The sequence below is a fragment of the Macrotis lagotis genome, chromosome 5, assembly GCF_037893015.1.
Source record: "Macrotis lagotis isolate mMagLag1 chromosome 5, bilby.v1.9.chrom.fasta, whole genome shotgun sequence".
Lineage (NCBI taxonomy): Eukaryota > Metazoa > Chordata > Mammalia > Peramelemorphia > Peramelidae > Macrotis > Macrotis lagotis.
The window spans coordinates 63740113-63758113 of record NC_133662.1 but is presented as its reverse complement, the minus strand read 5'-3'; the positions used below and the strand labels follow the sequence as shown (position 1 = coordinate 63758113).

Below are 18001 nucleotides of genomic sequence, written 5' to 3'. Positions count from 1 at the left end.
GGTCCTGGGCAGGCCATCCAATCCCAGCCTCTTGCAAAAAGTAAAAAAAAAAATGTGTTATATCTGACCACTGTCCCACCATGGTCCATCCTCTCCTCCTTTATTTACATCCCCACCTCTTCCCCCTGCTCCCCCCCTCCTTCTTACTCCAGTTGTCTATACCCCATTGAGTATATTTGCTGTTTCCTCTCCTAGCCATCTCTGATGAGAGCAAAGGTTCCCTCATTCCCCCTTGCCTCCCCCCTTCCATATCATTGCAATAGCTCATTGTAATAAAAAAAAAAATCTTATTATGTGAAATAGCTTGGACTATTCCCCCTCTCCTTTTTCTTTCTCCCATTCCATTTCCCTTTTTTTCTTATTGACTCCATTTTTATACCATATTTTATCTTCGAATTCAGCTTTCTCCTGTGCTTCAACTATAAAAGCTCTCTCTACCTGCTCTATTAACTGAGATGGTTCATATGAATATTATCAGTATCATTTTTCTATACATGCAGTTCATCCTCATTAAGCCCCTCATATTTCCCCCCTCTCCTCCAATCTCCATGCTTCACCTGAGTCCTGTATCTGAAGATCAAACCTTCTGTTCAGCTCTGGCCATTCCAAAAGGAACCTTTGAAATTCCCCTGGTTCATTGAAAGTCCATCTTTTTCCCTGGAAGAGGACATTCAGCCTTGCTGGGTAGTTCATTCTTGGCTGCATTCTAAGCTCTTTTGCCTTCTGGTATATTGTATTCTGAGCCCTACGAGCTTCCAGTGTAGTTGCTGCTAAGTCCTGTGTGATCCTGACTGTGGCTCCACAGTATTTGAACTGTGTCCTTCTGGTTGCTTGTAATATTTTCTCTTTGACTTGGGAGTTCTGAAACTTGGCTATAATATTCCTAGGGGTTGGTGTTTTGGGATCTCTTTCTCGGGGGGATCAGTGGATTCTCTCCATTTCTATTTTGCCCTCTGCTTCTAGAATATCAGGGCAATTTTCCTGTAGTAATTCTTTGAAAATGATGTCAAGGCTCTTTTCCTGATCATGACTTTCAGGTATTCCAATAATTTTCAAATTACCTTTCCTAAGTCTGTTTTCCATATCAGTTGTTTTTTCAATGAGATATTTCACATTTTCTTCTAATTTTTCATTTTTTTGGTTTTGAAGTATTGATTCCTGATTTCTGGTAAATTCCTCAATCTCCCTGAATTCTATTCTTTGTCTGAAGGATTTGTTCTCCTCAGAGAGTTTTCTTATCTCTTTTTCCATCTGGCCAATTTTGCTTTTTAAAGCATTCTTTTCCTCAATAACTTTTTGAACTGTTTTATCCATTTGACCTAAGCTGTTTTTTAGCATGCTATTTTCTTCAGCATGTTTTTGGATTTCCTTGACTAAGCTGCTGACTTCATTTTCATGTTTTTCCTGCATCTCTCTCCTTTCTTTTCCCAGTTTTTCTTCCAACTCCCTCATTTGATTTTCAGTCTTTTTTGAGCTGTATCATAGCCTGAGCCCAATTTCTGTTTTTCTTGGAGTCTTTTGTTTCTCCGCTTGCTCATTTTCCCAGCCTGGGCCTGGTTTTGGGGGTGCTTCCTGAGCTTTTGGGACACTCCCACAAGGGTCTCAGTGTGTGAGGCTCTGTCTTTCCTCCTGGTCTTTGAATGACCATAAGCACCTCCTTCTGCCATGGGGCTGAGGTGGGGGGGGACCTGCTGTTCTATGGGGGGGGCCTAGACTTTGATCAGGCCATCAGGCTCTGAATGTGGTCAGAGCCCCAGAGTCCTGTTCCAGGGGCAGAGGACAGAGCTAGCAGTTTCTCTTCACTCCCCTCCCTCAGCTCAATGGGCTCATGCCCTGGGGGGCTCCTGCTTACTTGCTCCGCCTGCTTCTGTTTCAGGCTCAGGGCTGCAGAAAGACCAAACTGCTCCCTGTGTGCCTGGAGGGCTGGGCTCCATGTGCTCACTCTGGCAGAGATCCCCCATTTTTCCCTCACTTTGTCCCTGGTATTCCTCAGGGTGCAGCTCAGGAGACTCCCCCACTGCCATTAGCTGAGACTCCCAGCAGCCTGGGGCTGCCCCTGGGAGGCTGAAGTTCTGTTGCTCTGGCGGGCCACCCCTCCTGCGGCTGCCCCTCCAACCCTGGGGAGCAGAGCCTTTCTGCTCTTTTCCAGGTTACCCTGAGTAGGAGAACTGCCTCACTGGGTCCCTTTGTGGGTTCTGTCTCTCGAAGGTTTAGTTAGAGTCCTTAGTTTATGAGTTTTTATCAGAGAGCTCCTAAGACTGGATCCCTTCATGTCTCCATCTTGGCTCCGCCCCCTCCTTGATTGACTATTATGTGTTTGACATGGGGCTGGGAATATAATCTCTGCCTTCAGAAGTTTAGAAGTCTGGAAAAGGGGAGTTAAGAGATGAAACAACATCCCATAGATGAAAAAAGGACTAACTAAACAGTAGAAACACTAAGTAATTTTTTTAGAAGGGGTACTAGCAACATGGGGGAATCAAGATAGAATTTGTGTAGAATGTGAATTATAATCGTGTCTTGAAGGAAGGAAGAATTATATGGAGTGTACCAAAAATTTTAATATTTTAAAACTAGACTAAGATTTTTTGGGACACACTGTATAAGACAGAGAAGAGGAAGGAGTGAATTCCAAACATGAGTGATAGCACAAAGCAGATGAAAGAATCTCAAATAGCAAATGGAAAAGGAAAAATGGGAGCAGTTGGGGGGGGAGATTATGAAGAAGAGTAATGTATAATAAACCTAGAAAATGAGGGGGATTCACACTGTAGAGAAATTTAAAAACCAAACAGTATATTTTATATTTTATCCTAGAAACAGAAGTAGAAAAGAAGTAGAAAACTACTCTTTACACTCCAAATATCTTGAGTAAGTGAGTGACATAGTCACTTGGATATATATTAAGAAATATTAATTTTGGGGGGGGGTGGCTAGGTGGTGCAGTGGATAGAGTACTGGCCCTGGAGTCAGGAGTACCTGAGTTCAAATTACCTAGCTGTGCAGCCTTGGGCAAGCCATTGACTCCCCATTGCCTTGCAAAAAATCTAAAAAAAAAATATTAGTTTAGCAGTAGAATCTGTTGTATGGATTGAAGAGACAAAATACTAGAGATGGGGGGCACCAATTATGGGGCTATTCCAATATCTAGGAACAAAGTTATGAGGACCTTAATTAGGGTAGTGGCCATGAAAGTAGGAAAAATGGGTCAGATGGGAGAGGAATTGTGGAAGTACAACTCTAATAGACAAAAATAAACTGGAGGTATGATAATGATGCCTCATGTTCTTAATCTTTTTTCTCTTTCAGGTATTCATAGAACTGAATTTTGCATTACCAACCTTAGGACAGGAAGATTCAACCATCTGACCTACAGATTAAAGAACTTCAATGTTTCCATACACCCAGTGAGTGCAATGGTGTGAGTGTTACCTCCACCAATGCAAAACACAACTTTTCTGTAATTTAGTTGACAGTCAATTCAAGAACTAAAAGAAAAAAAGTCCATCACCTTGTGGCCATATAACTAGGTTGGTAATCAGACAACATATAGTCACTATATATACCCCCATAGCATTTTATCAATAAAGGAAGTGGGAATTATTTATAACCAGATTTCTAGTATAAACCCACCATTAATAAATAACATTTATACAGTATTGGATACATAGTAGGCATTCCTATAATTCTTGATGGTTGTAACTAACAATCTATCTCTGACTTTAAGCAAGGAACTTGACCTTTCTGGGGCCTCAAGTTTCCTTGTTTGTAAAAATATTGTCTTTTGGATGCCTCCCAGGTCTAGAATTATGTTTTCTAGTATAATGATTAATATAGTATTTCCAGAGACTCTTCAAATTATCAAGCCCTCTACCAATTAAAGAGCACAACTTTGGTTATTGGATGGTCCGCAAGAATTGCTAAGAGTAGCAAGTATATCATTCAATGTTCATAATCAGCAATCATCCTCAGAAAACTCAGATAAATTGGTTTTCAGAGAATGTACAGAGGGAGATTCTGTAGCTAGATAGGAACTAACTGGTGCTAGTATTAGCATAGCTATAGAGAACCCACTATCAATTCCATGTAACAATGAAGCACTGGAGTGGAACTTCATAAAAGTGCTCAGTATTAGATTAAGAAATAACAAGAGGGCGGCTAGGTGGCATAGTGGATAAAGCACCGGCCCTGGAGTCAGGAGTACCTGGGTTCAAATCTGGTCTCAGACACTTAATAATGACCTAGCTGTGTGGCCTTGGGCAAGCCACTTAACCCCGTTTGCCTTGCAAACCTCCCCCCAAAAAAAGAAAAAAAAAGAAATAACAAGAGCTCATATTTATGTAGTGTTTTATGAAGCACTTTCTTCATGTTATTCTTGTTGTATATATGAGGAAATTGAGAGAAGGTTAAGCAAGTTGGCCACAATTGCATACCTACTAATGATTAGAACTTCCACTTGATCCCAGGTCTCTTGATGACTAATCTAGTGTTCTTTTTTAGGGTATACAAAAATTTACATATATTTTAAAATGCAAAAAGTTGAATATTTATAAACTCTATCCTAGAAAAGAGGTAAATCTCTGCAGTGCATTTGCACATTGAATGTATACACCTTCCTATTTATATTCTATAGTTTAAGGTCCACATAACATGACATAAAACAAGTGTAAGCACCAGATAGTTTTAGTTTCAATCGTTTCTGGGGTATTTAAAAAAAGTAATTGGGGCATGTAAGACTCAATTATCAGAGAAGTCCCACTTGTCCTATTACTCCATGTGCAATCCTATTTTCAGAGATTATACAATTAAAAATTCAAACCATACTAACTTGGAGACAAGGTTTGTAGCAGGCAATTCATTAATGAAAATTTATGGAGCTCTTCTTTCAATTTAAGAATATAGTATATGAAGCAGCACATTTTTTCCTATTTTTTGAATGTCTTTGCATATTTTTAATCTCAATTTTAACTTGTGTCATAAACATGTTTTAAATGTACATTTCAATGACAAATTAATTTTCACTAGCCATTATTATCATCAAATATAAGTTATTTCCAAGTAAATTTGCTATAAATACTTTTCTTTCAATAAAATGATGCTGATTTATTATAGATTGTTCGATTTATCTTGAACTGAAGATTGTCCTTTTATTTTCAGCTTTTAATGATAATTTTAGACATAAGCTTTAAAACTATTACAATCAAAAGACAATAAATATTAAAGTTTTCAACTTAACATTTTCAACTTAAAGCTTTACAGATGAAGATAAAAAAGTTTCCTAGTCACACAACCCCCCCCTTTAAAAAAGTCATCCCCTCCTAATTTTATAGAAATTTCTTTTCCTCTTAAAAAAAGAGACTAAAAATGCACTGAAAACACATAATACATGCAAAGTTCAACATGAGATGTATTTATTATTTTCAATTTGCAGTACATCAGTAAAATAGTTTTAGGGATTATCTGTTTTAATACATAGTTTGAAAACACAAAGATAAACATGTAATTCCTGCAATTTAAAAAAGGAGAAAATTTAGCAATGAGGATAAAAAGTAAATTCACAGATTGCTGTTTGAGTTTTGAAAGTGAGCTTCTGAATATATCTGAAGACTTGAATCATGTGGTGGAAAATCTATCTAATTTTTTAATATATCAACTCCCTTAAATATTACTCCATAATTTTATCAATTAAAAACTACAAACCTACACTGATGAGTGTGTTCTAATGGTGAAAAGGGAAAAAATACTTAATTTAATCTAAATTGCATTCAAAGTTTGACCCTGATTCAAGCAACTATCTATTTAGCTACAAAGAATGGGAGTGCTTCCATACCATCCTTTTCCCCAATGATTTACTGTGTCAAGTATTATTACTAAGATCATTTGGCCAAAGACCTGCTTAGGTCCTTAAAATTACATCTTTTTCCACCTTGTGATAACTCAACCACCAATTTCCTCCTGATTTCAGATTGTTATTGATCTCCCTCCTACCTTCTTCAAAAAAATAGTCTCCTTTATTCTTCAGTTGAAGAGACCTTAGAAGTTTATCCCTTTAGCATGTTTTTCAAAGGGAGAAACCAAAGCAGCAAAATCTCCTTTTTTATTGTAGCTACTGCAATTTTCTTGGCCATTTATTACACCCTTCTTGTACTAGTTCTTTATCCCCCATATCTTTTTTATTGATCTCTTTATTAGTACATCTCTTAATAAAAAATGATACTCCCAATCTTATATTCCCTGCACCTAGAAGATGGGAACTAAATAAATGTGATATTGTTAATGTTAATAATAAATGTCTCCCACTTTTTAGTTTTTAAAGATAAGCAGCAGTGTGGTATAGTTGAATAAAAGGGTGGCAAAGTAGTTGAAGTCATCAAAAGCAATTTGAGAACTCTACTTGTCTTCCTTTGGGAATGCAAGCAATGTTTCATAGGAATACAGATGTATAGAAGTGGATAGGACTTCTCTGGCTATCTAATCAACCTCCCTCAAGTTGCAGATGAGAAAACTGATACCCAATGAGGTTAAATGACTTGCCCAAGGTCACACAAGTATTGAGTATCAGAGGAAGGATTTTAAACAAGATCCTTGGATTACAGAGCCAAGATTTTTTCTACAGTATTACCCTATGTCCTGTTCAAAGGAAAAATGAAAAGTAAATAATCACTTGTAAATCTACATAACCAGAACTAAATACTCTAAAGGAACCTATGACCTTTTAGGTTTGACTTCACTAGAAACCATGGAAATAATTATTGGAAATAGTACCTTTGGAGAAAGAGAGAATATACATCTAAGAAATCCTTATGACAATTCTCCTACTTGTAACTTTCCAAACTTCAAGTTGCATTGCTAAAAACATACCACCTATTTTGCCATCTTAACTACTCTTTTTATGGTCCCTTGGAATACAATAAGCAAGCTTTCCCAATATTCTTTGAAAGAATGGCTTATAGGTGGGAAAAAAATCTCTTAAAATATATTCTAAAGGATAGCCTCCTTTCAGTGCACCATGGGCAGACCTTAATTTCTCTTACGAATTAGAAGTAGAAAACATTTCATCCATTAATGCATTAAGCTGAATTATTAATTGAAAAACAGTTTTATCCTCATAATTTTTAGTTAATATATATACCCATTTTTATACATATCAAAGAAATATGCAGTCAGCTTCTGGATAAGCAAGCAATAAGGATTCAGTGCAGACAAAAGTCCTTAAAATACAGATTATTCAGAACAAAATTATTGTAACAGTCTCAGTTAAAATAAGTAGCTAAAGTATGAAAAAGTTTTCCTCCATTTCCTGCCATCCTTGTCTACAGAAAGGGACTGCTTTATCTGGGAAACAGCAGCATCAAATGTCCTTTGGAATCCTGATTCAATGCTTCTACAGCTATCCCATCACAATCTACAATTCTAACAATATTCTCACTAGCAGTCTTCTGTTCATGTTAGCCTCTTTTGCTATGTAGGTTACTGAAAATCAATTTCAATTAGGGTAACTCTCTTGGTAACCAATGTCAACTCAGGAGACCATTCTAGGCAGATAAGTTTTGGGACAAAAGTAGGATAAAATTAGAAGGAAGATTTTAACTAGATTTCTTTCAACAATACTAGAACTGAAAAGAGGGAAAATAAAGGAGAAGATATCTTCTTGCATTGTTTCTTGTAAGTTCTTTGATTACAATAGTTAATGTCCTTTTTAATCATTTACTGTATGGTATTTATTACTATATCAAGGAGATTACCATGAGAGGTAAAAGAGACATGTTTCTGACCTGAATACTAAGAGAAGGGAGGAAATAGTGTTATCTAAAGAAGTCTTGGAGTGCTGAATTTTCTCTGAAGAGTCTCATGTCAGTTAATAAGTGACAACAAATACCAATTTGTGTGGGATGGAATGAGATGAGGCTGGTCAATTTAAGGAATCAAATAACTCAAGATTAATGTGAATCCATGAAGCCTTTAAAGAAACCTATACTAATATTTTCAATTAAGAGTTCAATGGAGCTCATTTCCTTAATGTAAAAGAAGTCAGTCACTTGCATAGAATAATCATAAATAAATATCTGTGTACTAAAACATTTTCACACATATTACAAGATAAGAGTAATTCTGAAAACAGTGATTCTGGCAACACAAAAACTATATAATGAGTTGGGAAATATTTTCCTAACTATAGTTTTATTTCTGAAATTCATTTTGAAAGCTATAGTTTCAATAGGATCAAAGCAAAGTATTAAAAGAGGCATTTTGTTTTCTAATTTTTAATAGTCACTACAGCCAAATAAGACTTTTAAATTTTAAAAAGAATGTCAACACAACCCAGACCATTTCACTTTTCCTTCAAGTTTCTAATATGAATATCATGAACATCAAGTTTTACACCACTGATAATTTTTATCAAAATTAACATAATGAGAAAAAATGTTTTTAAATTATTTTAGATATGAGAAATTAGCCATTCTGAGCAAAATAGTTTTAAAATTATATAGCCTATAAAACAATACAGTTACAAAAAAGTCTCAAAGGCAAAGTACTGTGCCTAAAAAGAATTAAAATTATTTGAAAAACAGTAGTCAAAAATTACATTAAGTGACTTAAAATCTTGACACAAACGTAATTTTATCATTTGAATCACAGCAGAGACAAAGCAGAAAAGATATATGAATTTAATCTAAAACATTCCAGTTATGCCACAGTGTACTTTTCCCTTATTTTTTTCTCTAACTGAATTATCTGTAATTTTTTTCTATTCAACATTTGTATTAACTACATAGTTTTGCTAAGGAAAATAAAATTAATTTTCTTCAAGAAACATATTTCATATTCCAAGAAAGAAAATTGTACAGGATATTAATTTTAGTGTTTCCTTTATTATACAATACACCAAATACACTTAAAATCTTCCCAAAATTCATAAAGAATTATTTCATTTGAGCTAAAATTCAATAAAAGGGGGGGGATAAAGTTTCTAACTTTAGGGGGGGATTTTTATGAGTTCCTGGAAAAATTAGTAAGTTCAGATACCAAGAAGCCTCCAGAATAAGACATCAAGACTGAAGTTAAGGTCTTACAATTCCAGTTTATAAGGTATAATATACCCTCATTCTACATGGCTTTAAGCAGCCAAGGATTTGAGACATTTTTAAAAGTTTCTTCTTTTTAAAGGACAATTCTGATTACTTAATATAGTATATTGCAAAAAAGATCAGAAATGCCAGAATTTGCTGACATATGCCAAAGTGTTAGAATTCCAAGAGGCTTTTAAATGAGGATGCACTAGACTAATGAGATAGAGATGCAAAAATACTGGATGAAAAGTTTTCCAGCCCAAAAATTAGTGTTCTTTACTGAAACTAACCCTTAAAAAGTACAAATTACCAAACCCCCATGATTAATAAAATCTGTTCACCTTATCTTAAGCCTCTATAGCATGATTATGGAATGTTTAAATCCTCTGGAGAACAAAGAAATTCTTCCTTTGTACCCTGCCAGAGTTCCCAGCTCTATAGTTAGTGGGCAGCATTTATTTTAACAGGTTCTGTAGCATTGCTGTTGCATATGTAGGTCGAGCCTGTTTGCTTTCAATCGCATTCTGAAGATACTGGATGCCACCACAGCGCTCCCAAATCTCTTCAAATTGCCTGGGCAAAATCTCAGCACCACGCTTCCGAGTTAGACCAGTCTCTTCAAGATTTAGTTCACACATTTCCATATCATCTTTACCTATATATTTTGGAAACATATAAAAATCAAAACATAATTTCAAACTGATTTAACATATTAAGTAATTAGTATTCTCTTAATGTCCATAGCAATAGTAGAGATTAAAAGTTATCCTTTTATTACTTCAAGAAAACTACAATTTTCTCTTGAATTACACAAAGCTGATTTCTCTGAAATAAAAAACATCCCAATAAAACACCAGATAAGTTTCTACTATTATAAAGGGCTACTTCTTGATACATTTGGTATATAATTAACAACTCTATGAAAGGACTTTAAAATCAAAGAATTTTCGGGGTAGGGGATCTTCAAGTTCAACTATATCACTTGCTGCATGACTAAAATAGGGTCCAAGGAAGAGAAGTATCTTGCCTAAGATCATAAACACACCGAAAGGCTGAGGTGAGTGGGACCAGAACCAAAGTCTCCTGACTCCCAGCCCAGTGTTTTTTCCAGCTCTCCACACTGACTCCTGGAGTCCCAGACTTTTATGTTTCTTTCAGTTCTGAAATTCCACAATACTTACTCTTATCTCAGTCTTTACTTTGTAGGGAAATTTCAATTTTTTCTAATGCTGCAGTGATTTCATTACACAGCAATCTACATGAATTTAATTGTCTTTAGATATATAGGTTTTTAAAAGTCTCCTTAAAAAAACCATGATATGAAATTAAAGTGTGATTATAGCATATTTCCCAAATTACAATATTTTGAGATATATATTTGGTAACCCAGAGATAAACAATTAAAATAAAAATTATTCAATTATTCAATAATAAGAGAATCTAAGAAATCACAGAACAGTAGAAATAAGAAGACCCAAAACTCTACAACTGATTTTTTTTGACTAAAGCTTTCAACTAAAATCTCCACAAGTAACTTTGGATGATCTGATATGCAATAGTAATGGCCATGAATGTCCATAAAGAAGGAATGGAGATCTTGTTATGTCAGATACAGAAAAAAGAGTAGTTATTATAGAGACAATAAATTTGACTGTCATTTGCCAAGGACAAACCTGAAGCTTTTTACCTGTGCTTTTAACCCAAAGAAAACAATTTCAGATGGGGGAAAACACAGTGACTGAGCCTGTGGTATGAGTTTATTGTTACAACAAAGAGTTCCATTTTCATTACCAACTCTTTGAAAAGTATTTCTCAAACTGTTTTAATAAGCTCTATCTTCTTACATTTTTATACAAACTATGCTTTTGAAGTATTCATTATTTCTCATGGAGTTCAGAAACTGCCTTCTTACTACCTATGTTATCCTGAAAGGCAGTTTTTTGATATCATGGACCCCTTTGACAGTCTGGTAAAGTCTCTCAGAATAATGTCATAAATACCTAGCATTACAAAGAAAAGTAATTATGTTAAAATATCTTTTTTTCCCTCAGCTAAGTTAACAGACCTCCTGGAATCTACCCATGGACCCTTTTAAGAGGACATGGATCCAAGGTTAAAAACTCTGTCTTAGAGTTTCATTCTGTGTGTTTAAAGTAGCCAGAGACATTATATTAATAAGTTTTTCTACACTCCTATAAATGCATACATCTGAAAGATCTTAATATGCAAGTCACAGAATAAAAGGATTTAAGATTTGAATGGGACCTTAAAGTTCATTGAGGTCAGTCTCATAGCCCATGCAGAGATCCCTTTCAAGCTTTTTTTTCAAATATGTGTATTGATGGAGAGTTTATAATCTATCTTATAAAGGAGTATGATTCTTTCAATATAGCAACTAATTGTCTTTTAGTTAACCAAAGCTTACTTAACCAAAATACTTTATTTCTAACTAAACAGATTCTTTAAATTTTTACTATATAAATATATTTTAGAATATGCTTCCAGCTATTGTTATTTGTTATTCTTTCTTAAATATCATATAAAACATACGCACCAGCTACAAGAAGGATAGGTGGTTTGTCAGGATGAAGTTCCATTTGCCGGGCAATCCAAGGGCCGTCAAAATGTGCGTACCACCAACCTTTCTTCTTATTCTGAGGATCTTTGTATTGGTCTGCAGGGCGAATGAAGGGAATACGGAAATAGCGTTGCTGCCGATTCATTTCAATCTCCTGCTGTCTAGCAGGAAGCTGAGTTGCTGGGTTCTGCTGAGCTATTATACAAAATGGGAAAAGTGACAATCAAGACAGGGAAAAAGAGACAAGATAATAACTTTAAATTCACAGAAGTCTTTTTTTTAAAAATTTAATTATTCAGTGGTATTTTAGGTTCACCATAAATAAAAACTTAAAAGCAAATAACTAATTTTAATTGAAGTGTGTTTTTTTTTATATTTTCTCATTTAAAATAAATGTAGAAAAAAATCTCCTCTGACCTTTACAAAAAAGTCAAAGACGGTTCATCCCTGCACCAGCAACATGAGAAGCTATGAGTTAATATACACCAATATTTGCAACACTGTTCTCTTCCTTCACATTTCTGAACTTTGGTCAAGTTCTTCACTCCCCACACCTAGAATGACTAGTTTATTTTACAGCTAGATAAGAAAGTCATTTCACTAATTATAGAGAGACAAGTCTAGGGGCTGGCAGTGAAAGTTTCAAGGCTTGCTTTGGTATAGGACTGATATTTAACCCTTTCCTGGATCATGAAAAAGAGGAAAGTTTTGTGTGAATCAGGAAACAACCGAAAGGAAATTAAGTTTGACTAGAACATCTAGTTAGATATTTAACAAATCATACAAGCCAAGATTAATACTAATCATGTAAAAATAACTTTTTGATATCAGTATGTGTACACCTTAGAGTTGAAAATTTTGCTATAACTTTTATGAGATTTCTACTCAATTTTATAATTGATTATGAAATTGATTATGTGTTTCCATCTTAAGCGTTGTCTTGTTCCTTATCCAAATGAGAGGTGCCAATTTAAGCAATTTGAAAATGCTTTGTGTTACTTATGTAAATGATATATCAAAACTTAATCATTATTTAAATAGACCAAGTTTTTAGAACTGTTAAAGATTCTTATCAGTGCTAAAAGCATCTTAAAGGCTTGTTGGAGCTTGCATCTCCTAGTGAATAACAAAGATATTAATAATTCAACAATTTAATTGTGTTAGGGTTTATTGGGGTTTATGGGTTTATTAATAATCAATAATGCACCTTGAGAATCAAATTATTTAATAACTTTTTAGTTTTAGTTTAAAGGAGAAACTCAATGAAATAAAGACTAGAGAATAACAACCCAAGATACTGTTGGAATAAGGAGAATATAGGAAGTAAAAAAAAAAATAAAGGAAGGCTTAAGCAATGAATCTGAAGGTAATAAGGAAGGTATGGGTTTTTACCAAAGATGATTTGGGGGGGATGGAGCCAAGATAGAGGCATGAAAACAGCATTTCCCCGGAACTCCTTCCCCCCAAAACTCCACAAGTCATCAAATTATGATTCTAGTCAAATTTGGAGAGTCAGAACCCACAGAAAGACTGAGTAATACATTTTCCCAGTCCAAGATAACTTAGAAGTTCCACAGGAAAGGTGTGTTTCACCAGGACCAGGAGTTGGTAAAAGCCCTGGTCCCAGCATAGCCTGGGAACAGATTGAAGGGGCAGGGAGAGAATTCTGCTACACTAGAATGAGTGTGGAGTGAGGGAGTACCAGCCACAGAACCTGCAGTGAGAATCAGGAGAAACCAGCCTGCACCTCCAGTACATAGCCCACAGATGGTAAGGTGGTCAGGGGAGACTGCAGAAATTTCTCTGTTAGATCCAGGTTGCGGTTTGGGCTTCCATACTAAGATAGCTGAGCAGGGCCCCTCCCTTCAGCTCCAGGGCAAAGAAGAGTGCTGTGCTCATCTACATATCAAAGCCCAGGCAAGAGAGCATAAGACCTTGGAGAGTAAAGGTCCCAGTGGGAAGTCCTCCCCCCCAAAATAAACCGAAACAACCCTAAAACCTTGGAAGTGTTGTAAATTAATCTTGGGCTGAGGAAATAAGCAAACCACAAAAAAGAAGAATCTGATCACAGAGAATTACTTCAGTCCCATGGAAGATCAAAACACATACTCAGATGATGACAAAATCAAAGCTTCCGAATCCAAAACCTCCAAGAGAAACAGAAAATGGGATTAGACTATGGATGAGCTCAAAAAAGACTTTGAGACTGACAGATTGCCTTCCATGAGGGGTGGGGGAAGTAAGATCAGGGGAAAAATTGTAAAACTCAAAATAAAATCTTTATTAAAAAAAAGACTTTGAAAAGCAATTAAGGGAGGTGGAGTAAAAACTGGGAGGAGAAATGAGAGTGATGCAGAAAAATCATGAAAACCAAATCAACAGCTTGGTGAAAGAAATACAAAAAAAAAAAATACTGAAGAAAATAATATGTTACAAACCAGTTTAGGCCTAATGGAAAAACAAAACAAAAGGCAATTGGCCAGCTGGAAAAGAAGATAAAAAAGCTCTCTGAAGAAAATAACTCCTTTAAATGCAGAATGAAACTAAAGGAAGCGGATACCTTTGCAAGAAACCGGGAAAAAATAAAACTTCCCCCAAAAAGACAAAACTTAGAAGAAAATGTAAACTATCTCATTGGAAAAACAACTGACCTTGAAAACAGATCCAGAAGAAATAATTTTTTTTAGGTTTTTGCAAGGCAAATGGGGTTAAGTGGCTTGCCCAAGGCCACACAACTAGGTAATTATTAAGTGTCTGAGACTGGATTTGAACCCAGGTTCTCTAGACTCCAAGGCCGGTGCTTTATCCACTATGCCACCTAGCCACCCCCCCAGAAGAAATAATTTAAAAATTATTGGGCTACCTGAAAGTCACAACCAGAAAAAGAGCCTAGACTTCATTTTTCAAGAAATAATATAGCAAAATTGCACTGAGATCCTAGAAGCAAAAGGTAAAATAGAAATTGAGGGAATTCACTGGTCACCTCCTCAAAGAGATCCTAAAAGGAAAAACTTCCAGAAATATTATAGCCAAATTCCAAAACTCCAAATCAAAAAGAAAATTCTAAAAGGTGCCAGAAACAAACAATTCAACTACTGAGGCTCCATAATCAGGATCTGGCAGCATCTACATTAAGGGCTCATAGGGATTGGAATATGATATTCCAGAAGGCAAAAGATCTTGGTTTACAACTGAGAATCAACTACCCAGCAAAACTGAACATCCTCTTTCAGGGGAAAAAGATGGACTTTCAATGAAACAGGGAGCTTTCAAACTTTCCTATTGAAACAACCAGAGCTGAACAGAAAGTTTGATCTCCAAGTACAGGACTCTGGTGAACTATAGAGGAGGTAGATGAGTAGGACTAACATTGAGGAACTTACTGATGTTGAACTGCTTGTTATTCCTGCATGGGAAGAAGATATTGATAACCCATATGAACTTTCTCATTTATAAGAGCTGTTAGAAGGAGCATATAAAGACGGGGCACAGGAAGGAGCAGAATATAATGACATGATGTAGTAAAAAAGATGGAATCAATGGGTGATAAAGGAAAGTACTGGGAGGAAGGGAAAGGAAATAAAGAAGCAGCTAATAAATTTCACATAAGAGTCAAGAAAAAGCCTTTTCAATGGAGTGGAATGGGGGAAGGCAAGGGGGAATGAGTGAGCCTTCATTCTCATCAGAAATGTCTTAGAGAGGAAATAATATACACACTTAATAGGGTATAGAAATCTATCTTACCCTAGCGAAAAATGAGAAGAAAGGGATGGGCTAAGGGGGAGAATGGGGGAGGGAAGGGGGGAATAGGTAACAGAAGAGAGGAAAGATTGAGGGAGAGGGTACTCAGATACAACATACTTTTGGACAGGACCAGGATGAAAGGAGAGAGAACAGAATAAATGAGAGTAGGGAGAAATAGAGTGGAAGTACAGCTAGAAATAGCAACTGTAGGAAAAAAAATATTGAAGCAGCTTCTCTGGTGGACTTATGATAAAGAAAGCAACTCACCCCAGAGACAACAGAGTCAGTGGAATCTGAACACAGACTGAAGTACATTATTTCTCTCTCTCTCTCTCTCTCTCTCTCTCTCTCTCTCTCACTCACTATTCTTGAGGTTTCTCATCTTCTTGGGGGGGGTATGCTTACTCTTATAACACAATTATTGTAATAATATAAAATAAATCTAAATCCTTAAAAAACACAAATCAAAAAAAATTTTTAATTTAAAAATTGTTTTTAAAAAAGATTATTTAAATACATTTGACAGAAAGGATTTAGAAAGTTTTGGATTTGCTTAAGTGAGAAATTATCTGAAACTTTTTCTTCTAGGGAACAATTGTTTTGAACTACATTAAAATATGCTCTAAGAGGGTTGACTGGGGCAGTTAGGTGGCACAGTAGATAGAACACCGGCCCTGGAGTCAGGAGGACCTCAGTTCAAATCTCATCTAAGACTCTTAATATTTGCCTAGTTGTGTGACCTTGGGCAAGTCACTCAAACCCATTGCCTTAAATAAATAAATAAAAATTTTTAAAAGAGTTGACTGGAGGGGCGGCTAGGTGGCATATTGGATAGGGGTGGCTAGGTGGCGTAGTGGATAAAGCACCAGCCTTGGAGTCAGGAGTACTTGGGTTCAAATCCAGTCTCAGACAATAATTACCTAGCTGTGTGGCTTTGGGCAAGCCACTTAACCCCATTTTCCTTGCAAAAACCTAAACAACAACAACAAAGAGTTGACTGGAGTAGATTAAACCTAATATCAGAATTCCACCTTTAAAATCTGTGGCAATGGATTGGTTGGAAATAGTGAACCCCATAATATTTCATGATCATAATAAATAACCTTTATGTAAAATATACTACTAAATAATTGTAATTATAAATTAAGATTCTGTGTGATGCCATTTGCAAGATCTAGATGTAATTGAATTTATTTGGATCTTATTTTAAGTGAAATGTATCTCCCCCCAATATGATACTTATGACAACATCAGCATTTATTATACTATTTGGCATTAAGAAAAATTGGAAAAATTCATGGACCTGAAAATGTGTTAACTGGGTGAGCCTAAGCAAATTATTTTATATGTGTTTATCTCAGTTAACTAATTATGTAAAGATATCACCCACCACCCAGGGTTGTTATGAGGATCACATGATTATTCATTGTGTAACATAGTGGCATAGAGCAAATACCATATAGTAATGTTTGTCCCTCATTTTCAAAGAAGATCACATCAGGAAGGTGATGCCATGACAAGCACATGAATTGGAAATATTCACACTTTCTCCTCCAGAGCCATCTGGGTCCAGTAGCCAGTTATGAAGCAGGATGACTGGCAGAGCAATCAGGGTTAAATAACTTGCCCAAGGTCACACAGCTAGTAAGTGTCAGAGACTGGATTCAAACTCCCAACCTTCTAATTCCAGGGCCTCCTAATTCCAGTAAATGGTGCAATAGAAGTACTATATAAATGTTAACTGATATTATTTCTTAGATAGACTTGCTTCATACTTGATAATACCATATAGGTTTTTTAAGTGTATAATGTCAATAGTGATGAATAATTTTCTGTGCAAGGTACTTTGGAAATGCATTTAACTGAAATAAAGTCACCTGATTAGTAATGGTTTTATTTCAAGATTTAAAATGTATAGGTATTGTTATGTTCCTAAATTTCCTTCTATAGAGGAAATTAGTAAACTATTGTATTAGTTATGTTGTTAGAGCAAATTTTTATAATTTGGATGTTATTAGAATATAAACTGAACTACTACAGGAAGAAGGGAAAATTGTTTAAAATCTGTTATTTTTATCAGCCCTACTAACCTTATTTTATTGTAATAATGTAATACACAAAAAATTATGTTTTATAACTGCAATTTAAAGAAACTGATTATTTCTACCTTTGCCTATAGTTAAGAAGAAGTTATAGTTAAAATATTTGTCTATTACTTCTGGGAATTATTAGACTTTTACCTAAGGTAATAAGAGTTAATATCATGATATTAAAACTAATATGCTAAAAGGGTAATGATAATTATAATGTGATGTCCCTTGATGCCCCTTGTAAATTTGCCAGATTTCTTGAAACCACCTGTGTGTGGGCAAAGTTACTGGCTTATGAAGGGAGCTCATGAAACTGACTTACTTAAAATTCACAAGTTTGCTTTAGCAATGTTTTTCTTTGTGATAGATCTTTATACAAGGATGAATCTAAACTCACAGAGATAAAAGAAAAACAGGTGAAGAATGTTAAGTGATTTTTTTTGCTTATGTGCATGTAAATATATTGCTTAATGCAGCTCCTTGAGAGCAAAAAGAACTCTGTCTAGCCTTAAACAGTG

The 18001-nt window shown here is 35.4% G+C and overlaps 2 protein-coding genes across 5 annotated transcripts in view; one reads left to right on the top strand and one right to left on the bottom strand.

The window, feature by feature from the left end:
- The window catches only part of IMPG1 (interphotoreceptor matrix proteoglycan 1), a 168621-nt gene extending 165196 nt beyond the window's left edge, over positions 1-3425 (top strand). The window contains exon 16 of the mRNA XM_074190012.1: positions 3310-3425. Coding sequence (XP_074046113.1) covers positions 3310-3425 — 116 coding nt within the window. The remainder of the gene's footprint in view (positions 1-3309) is intronic.
- Positions 3426-5392: 1967 nt separating this feature from the next.
- The window catches only part of MYO6 (myosin VI), a 241014-nt gene continuing 228405 nt past the window's right edge, over positions 5393-18001 (bottom strand). For all 4 annotated transcript variants that reach the window (XM_074237348.1, XM_074237349.1, XM_074237350.1 and 1 more), the window contains 2 exons: positions 11626-11844; positions 5393-9726 (listed from right to left, as the gene is read on the bottom strand). In XM_074237348.1, coding sequence (XP_074093449.1) covers positions 9527-9726; positions 11626-11844 — 419 coding nt within the window. In that variant the 3' untranslated portion in view covers positions 5393-9526. The remainder of the gene's footprint in view (positions 9727-11625; positions 11845-18001) is intronic.